Source organism: Cottoperca gobio, chromosome 21, assembly GCF_900634415.1.
Source record: "Cottoperca gobio chromosome 21, fCotGob3.1, whole genome shotgun sequence".
Lineage (NCBI taxonomy): Eukaryota > Metazoa > Chordata > Actinopteri > Perciformes > Bovichtidae > Cottoperca > Cottoperca gobio.
In genome coordinates this window covers 18,111,058-18,121,147 of record NC_041375.1, presented here as the reverse complement: position 1 = coordinate 18,121,147, position 10,090 = coordinate 18,111,058, and the positions used below count along the sequence as shown (strand labels likewise).

At 41.2% G+C, this 10,090-nt stretch overlaps 1 protein-coding gene across 1 annotated transcript; it reads left to right on the top strand.

The window, feature by feature from the left end:
- Positions 1–5,421: 5,421 nt before the first annotated feature.
- Positions 5,422–10,034, top strand: LOC115026121 (Golgi reassembly-stacking protein 2-like). Its single transcript, XM_029458759.1, has 10 exons — positions 5,422–5,620; positions 6,357–6,437; positions 6,528–6,731; positions 6,906–6,992; positions 7,077–7,207; positions 7,482–7,614; positions 7,698–7,812; positions 7,975–8,058; positions 8,184–8,300; positions 8,653–10,034. Exons 1-10 carry the CDS (start codon positions 5,558–5,560, stop codon positions 8,856–8,858), a joined length of 1,221 nt encoding a protein of 406 aa, XP_029314619.1. The 5' UTR covers positions 5,422–5,557; the 3' UTR covers positions 8,859–10,034.
- Positions 10,035–10,090: the final 56 nt, after the last annotated feature.

Sequence of the window (10,090 nt, the reverse complement as noted above, 5' to 3'; positions counted from 1 at the left end):
ATTTATCATAAAACGCATTAGACTGTGCTGTCTTAACATTTTTTCTTTCCGAGGCGGCTATTTCGAGGCTCTGCCTGGCTGCCTTTTATTTCGACACAGCCGTAGAGGGACTGGCTGTTTCACTAGCTCTCCTCCCATCCTCCACCGGGGCAGACGGCGCTTCTTTGTTTCACGCTTCAGTGCAGCGATCATTACAGGCCCGGTGTCACTGGCTGCTGTGTAAAGTTACAGCCAAAAGAGGATTAAAGACATAACTACTCATCTAATGGGGTAATAGAAATAATAACCCCTGACTTCTCCCCACATCTAAAGGAAGGGTCATTTTCCTTCTTTCTGTTGCTCTGCATCATTGAAGGTTATACGTGCCAAAGCGTAATGACATGGCTAATTCGGAAGCAGGTGTTGGAGAATCTTATAATGATTGAATGCAAATGAAACCAGGCCTTCAGCTCCTATAGCGAGTCGCAGTCTAGTAGCTCTCTAGACATGAAGGAATGGCCACCCAAAGTATGTAAGTATACAAATATCAGTCTGTCTATTCAGGAAGATACTAAATGTTTCAGAAAATGTCTCTATATTTGGTATGTAACGGTGAATAAAGTTTGAGAAGACGAGGTTTTCAGACTATAGAATTGATGTATATGTAGTATTTTAAGGGGTTCATCACATTAATCAGTAGCTCCATCAATTGTAATTACAAGCATAATTAAACTTTGATCAAGAGGAGATCAGGGCCAGTGAAATAATACGGAGCAGTTTTGTTTTTGCAGCCTCTGTCTCTGGAGGGTGGGTGGGCTGTCTCTGAACACCAGACTGTGAAACACTTAATGTCTGTCTCTGCACTAGTCTGTTCACCCTCCATTTCACACCTGGCACACACACACACACACTCACACACTCACTCACAGACACACACACACACACACACACACTCACACACACTCACTCACAGACACATACACACATACACACACACACACACACACACACACACACACACACACACACAAAGGATTCTACACTAGTATGAATGCTACAAATGAAACAAAGAGCATCACGTTCATTGGACTCGTTGCATTGCCTTTTGTTCTCGTGTGGTAATTGTATTTCCGTTATGGACACATTTTGTGAGTATTTTGAAGGCGAAGCAAAGTTTCCTCTCGCACACAATAGGTCGCACTCCCATCTCATCCTTTCTCAGCTGTGTTACTCTTTTACTCTCTTCACGAATCTCGTCAGCGGTTTCCTGAAGTGCCAGATATATCTCCCGCCCCTGGGAATCACTGCCACATAAGCTTCCTGATGGATACTGACGTTCACATTGTGTAAGGCAAGTCTAATGAAATGATGATATTGACTGCGGGCTGCTTGTCAGCCCTTCCCCCCCTCCTCTTCTCCACACACCATTAACACACACATCATGCAGCTATGGCCACAATTTAGCCTGAAAACTATTTCTTTCTTGTAACCTTATTTACTTAAAAATCCACCGTTCAACATGGGCAGCACTTTTGCTCTTATACTTTCATTTAAAGGTCACTAGTTACGTGTCCTTTAAAATGTGTTCATGTGCCAATGCAATCTGCTGATTGTGTTCCTAAATTCAAATAGCAAGCATGCCTGACAATAACAAACATAATCAATTGTAACACCTTAAGGTCTCTGACTGCTAAAGTAATAATAATGGGTTACACTTATCTAAATAGCCTCCTCTTATTGACTGCATGTCCACGCCTTGATTAATCTTGGCAGAAAGCACTTTTTAGCTGGATATAAATAGTCCAGAGACTGTAAGTTTAAACCTAATGTGGCGCTTGTTAAAGTTGAAAGGCTGCTAGTAAATGTTGGACATTTTTCTAAAGGAATAAACATGAGCCCGGGAGCAATGCAGCTAACCAAGTGATCGCTATCATGCATGCTAAATGAACCAAATAACCTCAAAGCACATCACAATCATCTAGTGCTATAAAGCTTTCACATGTGCTCTTTCTTCCCTGAATATGAACGATGGTGCAGCACAGCCAGGACAGGAAACATGTGTCTGATGTTGCAGAATTCAAAATGATAAATAACAACAATAATGACGTGATAACTGCTTGTGCTGCGCTGTCATCATAACGCAGGCTTTTCTAATTCGCTTAGCATTTTATCTCTGCCTCCCAGCACAACAGAGTACATTATGTCATCACTAAGCATGTGACAACCCTTTCATCCTGCAGAAAATGACCTCTCAGACATTAAGCTGTAATAACAGCTCATGATATTTGTTCCTGTGACTTTGCTTACAGGGTAGAAAGGCAGTGTGTGATAGGCGGTTCGGAAAGCGAGGGGAGCTTTATTATCAAATTACGGACATTTTAATTTCCGGCCACGTCTTTGTTAATGTCTTCCCGGCCTCCTCAGACCTGCGTTATACAGTACATGCCTGAACAGTAGTAGCACTTTTGCAGCTTTAGTAGTAAATTCCTTGGAGGACTGAAGAAGTATAAATCTAAGAGAGCTATCCAGAACAGTGATAGCAGAGTTTTAAGGCGTCAGCAAGCTTCTGCTGAAATACAGAGTTTATTTATCTGCTTCTCGAAGGAGCAAGTGTCACCATGTGAAGTTTATTTCTCTGGTTTCACTGGTAGTAGACAATAGATGCGAAGATCTCTTGAGGAACAGTGAATGATGTAAGTTTAAAGTTTGTATGGTGTTATTATTAGGATTGCAATCAATGATTGATTTTATTATCGACTCTTATTATTTTCCAAATGATTTGACTAGTCATCACAACACAGTGAGAAATGCCTTTCATAACTTCCCAAAGCCCAAGATGACGTATTCAAATTTCCGTAATGAATAATGAATGAACAAATCCTCACATTGGAGAAGCTGGAACCATCAAATGTTTATTTTCTTTGCTTGAAAATTAATTTTCTGTAGATCGACATATCGGTTTATCAGCTCACCTTCAGCTCTATATCTATACGTTGATATCTATAATAAAGGAAAATTAATGCTAAAGCAGGAATTCCTATATCTTACACACACGTATACACAACAATAGAAGAGATCACAAGTGTCAAGCATTACTATTTTGGTTCTCTTCCAAGGTCAGGTCTTGTGAAGCTAAAACATAAATGTGTTCCGTCAGAGTCTCCAGAGATGTTGTTTTTGAGGCTGTAACCAACCTGGTAACTGAAGATGTTGTTCATGTTCTGCAGGTCATGGACCCCTTTGTTGTATCAAACAGCCTCACAGTTAAAATAGTCATTCTTTGTCTATCAATTTGGAGATTTTCAGAAATGTTTTAAGAATCTGAAATGAATCAGAATGGCCTTTTCTTATTCTTTGTCAGTGTTTGCACATCTTAAGCAGGAGACAAAGTGTGAAATGATCATTATTCTAAAGTGATTATATGAATGTCAATGTTGGCTCAGACCACAATGTCAAGAATGAAATCTTCCCGTCAGAATATATATCACAGCGACGCTTGATCTCCTCTCTTGAATGAGGATTAAGCTTGAAGTATCAGCGCAGCCTGCAAAGAGACAAAATCAAGGTGAGCTCTGGCGGACGCATAGACTGACAGGATAACTGATGTGATTGATGAGGAGAATCACAATGCAGTGCAAGTTTATTTCAAATTATTTGATAAGAGCTGCTGCACTACAGAGATATTCAACTACATATAAATTAATCTACTCCTTGAGCCCATGTTCTTTATAGCACTGATGATATCCATTATTATCACCGTTTGATCAAAGAGACAATTTTATTCTCTCACATCTTCCCCGGCTCTCGTTTCTGCTCTGACATGATTATACGATCAAATCAAAAGCAGCTGCGATCTGAATAAAAGAAAATTAAACTTAAAAAAATAAAACTGTGTTTCAGTGATATCGCTCAGCTGTGTTAATGGTTATAGATGGTGACAGGAAGTTACTGGCTAAGAGGCTCATTACTCATCTTCCAGAAAGTCTAAGGCAGGGTGTCTTTATTACATCTCTGATCAGCACTCACTCCACGCAAAGCCTCATTCAAGCAGCTAAACTACAACACACCTGGCAATAACAACTACAGGAAGAACGCTTAATGACTGCAGACACTGTCGTAGTATTGTTTAAGTAGCAACACTACAAGACAACAATACTCCTTTAAACATTAAAGTCATTTAAAGAAAATGTATGGATTAGCAGCTAAATGTATTTAACTTTTAATAGCACATTAATATTGATCAGTTTTATCCATATTTCATGAACTTATCATATTTATCATATCAATGTTACCTAGAAGCTGAAATATTGTGGCGTAAGTGGTGAGTGAAGATACTCGTGTAAAGTACCAGTACCTCAAAATTGTAAAGTAGAATTGAACACACAAAGAAAATGTACTTTCTTCTTATCTTTGGACGTGAGACCAAACATGCACCTTGACCTGGTGAAACTAAATAACAGAAAGGAAAATCAAAACAGAACAAACAAACAGAAATCACAGTCCCATACAAGCCTTGCCTGGCCACAAACAAAATGATTATTGAAGTTATTTGAGTATTGAGTTTAAAGGGATACGTTGGATGTACTTATCTATAGTCAATGAATAACCTACAGTATATTGTGGTCGGCACCCCTCAGTTTGGAGAAGCAGACAGGAGTACAGCCAGGAAGCAAAGCAGTACAAGCAATACATTTAGAATATTTCCGCTGCTTTACCTTGCTGTCAGACAGCCCTTTCTGGTGGGGAACTGAAGCTGTTGTATCCATCTGTGCTGATGACACATGGCAGCTTCATTACACTGCACCCTCAGAGACTAACCAGTTCTCATGTGCTGGATTAGCACTACCTGCCATCAGGTCCATGGTCCATGTGTGTTTTGTATTTAGTAATATGCACCATGTGAGCACTACCTTGGTAGTTTGTTGGTTGAACTAGTTTGGTATATTATAGGGTATTATAACTTGTTTATTTATATTTTATATTGTTTATTTCATAGTTACTCTGTATCTTGCTTGTGTTGATATGTATATATTTACTGTGCATTTGTTTTACTCCTGAGCAATGCCAGATAACAACACAAGAATTTCCCATATTGGGGTCAATAATAATAATAATAATAATAATAATAATAATAATAATAATAATAATTGATCTATCTATCTAAAATTATTCAGATCCAACCCCAGATTTGCACACTGCCCCAAAAACCAGGAACATTGTGTATGTGTGGTAATTTACCTTGCCAAAGTTGCATGACAATATGCAGTGAACCCGGGGGTGTGGGGGTGTGGGGCCCCGAGGCAGTGAATAATCCTGCCTTGCAATAAAATTGAAAAAATTAAAAATCTCTGTCCTTTTATAATCACCTGTGTGCTGCAGTTTATACATTGAAGCTGACACCAGTCAGATAACACAGAGCGTTTTGCATCCATGGATGTATAAAGAGAACCACGCACAGCGGAAGTGTTGGGAACCAGGAACCGCAGGGAACACGGCACTGTTACGGGCATGGTCTGGCGAAGAGCCGCCAACTGAGTAAACACAGCTCGTCCATCCTGATACACCCATCCAGGGAAACATGGGAGGGTCTCCAAGCGTCGAGATACCGGGCGGAGGAACGGAAGGCTACCACGTCCTGAGAGTAAGAGCCGCTGTCATGGTGCGGGGTGTACTGCTGTTAGCTGCAGGGCTCCGGTACAGCTAACGTGTCAGCTAGTTTCACAGCTAAATATTGATATTTTCATACAGTCGCAGTTATTAGGTAGGGTTATTTGAGAGGCTTTGCAAACAGCTCATCCCATACTGTCAACATATCTGACTGAATGTGACTGCAGTGTTGTCGTTTAGTTGTAGTTACGCCCCTTACTCCTTTAGGTATATTGTTATTGACCTGTAATATACTAGCTAATTATTTTATACTGCATGAATTCACATGACTTGACATGGTTTATTAGTATTCAAGCATGCGCAGTCGCTACATCCTATAACATAACGTCACATGTTGCCAGAATAACCGGCTACTATCAGTGGAGATGGGTGTGCACTGTGCACTGTGCATTGTGCACTGGTCACTGGTCACTAGGGATGTATAAAGAGAACGGTGTGTACCTTAATTTAAAACAAAAAAACGTGTAGTTTTTAAAACCGTTTTGATACAACTTATTTTCTCATTTAATCGTTAATAAAATAGTGGAAAATAGCCATAACATCTCCCTAAAGACAAAGTTGAAATACTAAAATGGCTAGTCGGCCAGTCAAAAAGTATTGAGAACAACTCTGACCCTGATGAAAACTTTATGTATATATATTATGTATATGTATACAGAAAATATTCCTTGTTTGCAAGGCTTTATTGTCACACCTTTATGATTTTACAGGTGCAAGAGAATTCCCCCGGTCACCGTGCAGGACTGGAGCCATTCTTTGATTTCATCATTTCTATTAGTGACACTAGGCTGGTAAGTTTATTAATAAAACTTTCTGCTGCAGCTAGCGACTGCTTTAACGAGTGTTATGACAGATGGTTTGCATGTTTTGATCTCTAACAGAATAAGGACAATGACACCCTAAAAGAAATGCTGAAGATGAACGTGGAGAGGCCCATCAAGATACTATTGTACAGTAGCAAGACGCTGGCCGTGAGGGAGACAACCGTCACACCCAGCAACCTGTGGGGCGGCCAGGGGCTTCTGGGAGTCAGCATTCGCTTCTGCAGCTTTGAAGGAGCCAATGAAAATGTTTGGCATGTCTTGGTGAGTGTGTCGGTCTGACGAGGAAATATCGTGAAAGCTGCTCAGATATATGTGATGTTTGGATGCTTAACTATTCACAAGCTTGGAAGTATAAGGTTTTAACTTGGTTCACAGATTTGGAAACATGATTGATTGCTCTCAGCTAATATGTGTATACATGTTGTTGGAGTCCAGGAAGTGGAACCAAAGTCTCCCGCAGCTCTGGCTGATTTGAGGGCCCACGCTGACTACATTATAGGAGCCGACACCATCATGAACGAGGTACTTGCTTTGCAGATCAGTAGTAACGTTGACTTAAAGTTGGCAACTGGTTAGACCCGCCGTGCACCTTTGCTCTCTCAACAGAGTGAAGATCTGTTCTCCGTGGTGGAAACACATGAAGGGAAGCAGTTGAAGCTGTACGTTTACAACACAGATACGGACAACTGCCGCGAGGTGGCCATCACTCCGAACAGTGACTGGGGTGGGGAGGGCAGGTATGACGGTCTGACTTCTGTTGCCAGTTGAAAGCAGTTGTTTATCATTTAGGAAAATGATGGCACTCATGAAAGCCTTTAAGAAAGCTCTGTAGTCCTTTAGCCCTCAAGTGTTGCTTCATGACTGACACACAGCTCCTAAACATGAACTTTAACTCATTTTAACAATAAATGCAGCTGTTGTAGCATGCTACCAGTTGATTTGTTTTTAAGTCATGTCTTGCCACATGGATTGCTTGGATACGTCCCCCTCACAGTACTTCCTTCTCTTCAGTCTAGGATGTGGGATTGGCTATGGCTACCTGCACAGGATTCCTACACTGCGATTCGGAGAAGGCAAGAATATCAGTTTCTCTGCACAGACTCCCAGTGAACCAGCTTCTCCACCTAAAGATGGCTTCACAGAGGTATGGCCCGGCATCTTAAACAAAGGAATATTTGCTTCCAGATCTTGTGAACATTTACTGAGATGGTTATTTTTGGTTTCCAGGTCCATCTCTCTGCCGTCATTCCAACCGTTCCAGTTGCTGTGTCGTCTTCTTCTGCTTCGACCGGATTCGAGAAGTCTCTCGCCGGCTTGTCAGTCAGCTCTAACCCGACCACAGGTACCCCCATCACTTCTTACAGTTCAAAATATCCTGTTTAAATAGATATGAGGTTGATCTCACTATTGTAGATAAAGTAAAATGTTTGGTGAACATTCATCAAGATGTAGTTTGAAGAACTAAAAAGAATAAAAGGACGAGTTTTGTAAAAAATTGTTTCAGGAGCTACTACTGTCCCACTGCCCCGCCACGTCCCCTCCTCACCAAGCGCTCCGCTGTCTGTCAATCCTGCTGTCACATTACCAGGTCAGTAGAAATTATTTTGGGAGGTTATAACTCCCCAGGTGTGGCCAGCTACTCTGAAGCCAAACTTGCATTACATTAACCTGCTAACCTAGCCTTGCCTCATTTATATAATATGTGTTGCACAGGTTTAATGCCCTTACCTGGAGGTCTTCCACCCTTTCCTCATTTACCAAATCTAAAGATCACCTTGGCAGACTTGGGCAACATATTGCCACGTGGAGTTGGTGGATTAAAACATGCAGGTATTGTTTTTGTTCTCTCGATAATGTTATTATATATTTAAGGCCATCTGCAACAGACAGGCTGCCTTTGATCTTGTCATGGGATTTGGGATGACGAGAATAGAAATACGTCTCCAGCTCGATCCTCAAAAGGTTCTGTAGACAAAAAAAGAATGATACAAAAGCACCACTTTACATCTTGTGTTTATTAGAGATGTGCTCACAAGTTTCTTTTGGAAACGACTAAAACGACTGATTAGTGAGAGGGGGCAGCATGGGGAGAAAAGCAATGCGTTATTCTACTTTAAATAATGACTTAAAGACACTTACAGTATGCAGTAGTATGTAAGTTTGTTTGTGTTGTGCCCCACAGGTCCTCCACCTCTCTCGCTGCCAGGTGTGACTCTGCCTCCTCCCGACTTTGTTTTCCCCCCGATCGCTGCTCCTGTGGTCACACTGGATCCCACATGTCCCTCCTCCGCTATCCAAATGAACAGTTCCCTGACCAGAGCCCCCATCCCATCATCAGTGGCCACCTCTGAGTCAATAAATATCACAATGACTGCAGACTCATCTTAGCAGAGAGCAGCTTTTAAGGTTGTCGGCTTGCTCTTAAGTCTTAACACGATATAGCCTTGCTGCGACACTCAGTTGACAAATTGTTACGATTGTTGTACGAGGTCTCGAGGATACTGCAACCTGGTGCTGGTCTCACATGAAGAGTGAATGTGTCCAGCAACAGCAGTCCTGCACCTTAAGAGCAGTTTTTTGATGGCAGTAGAAGGAAAATTACAAGAAGCCTTCAGACCTGAGCTGAAATATTCAATCTGTTGCAGAACATTTAAAAAATAGCTCTCAACTCAATAGTAATGTTTTAACACAAACTATGTGGGCTTTCTTTTTGCTCTGCTCAAAAACAAGTGTGTATGTGAGTGTAAACTATGTGGGAAACTGGTTACTTTAAAGTGTGCAAGTCAGTATCTTTGCTATCTTTGTTTCTTTAGTGGTCAAACTACTACGGAGCCCTTGAAGGGTCAAAATGGGATTTTCTTTTCTGAGCTACTTTTGTGCTCCTTCGCAATATTTGTTGCCCCTCTGATCCACAGGAAGTTAGTGCGTTGGTCCATTTCTAACAGTTTAGGGAAACTTACAGAATCAGATACTACAGAAAGAACATAACTGCAACATAACTCTTGTCCATGAGGCCAAGACCCAACAGTATACAGCTGCTCTGCCTGGCTGTGGTGGGTGAAGCTGTGGCGATGGTCATTGCTCCGCCTACGGTTGCAGTTGAATCGATGACACTATGTTACGGCTGCTGTTCAGCGACTGCTTTACTGCTCCTGTTAATGCTTTCTCAGCTAAGGTGAAGCCACACAGGACTTGAACCCACATTGCTTATATCAGATATGATGCGTTACCAATACCTATAAATAAAAGGAGTTGAGGAGTACAGGAGATTCAATAGTCTACTACATACTATATTCATAATACAGCTTTTTTATGGATCAGAGGGAATGCAAAACCAATATTACGAAGTTACACAAAGAAGGAAAAAACACGTCACCTTTCAGTGGTGCCTTAAAGACTACTGAAGGTCTTTAAGGGGAAGGCGAGGCAGTAACTTAATACCTGGGACCTCCCTTTAGAAAAGCAGGTTTGCTAGCTGCAGCACTATAGCCATTAAATGTATATAACGATTTATGCTTTTTGTAAAGTGAGATATCATTACCTTGATTAACCTGCTGTATTTTCTGTCTCATCCTCTGGTCGCCGCTTTGCATCCTTATGCGGTTCTCTTAAATGTTTTA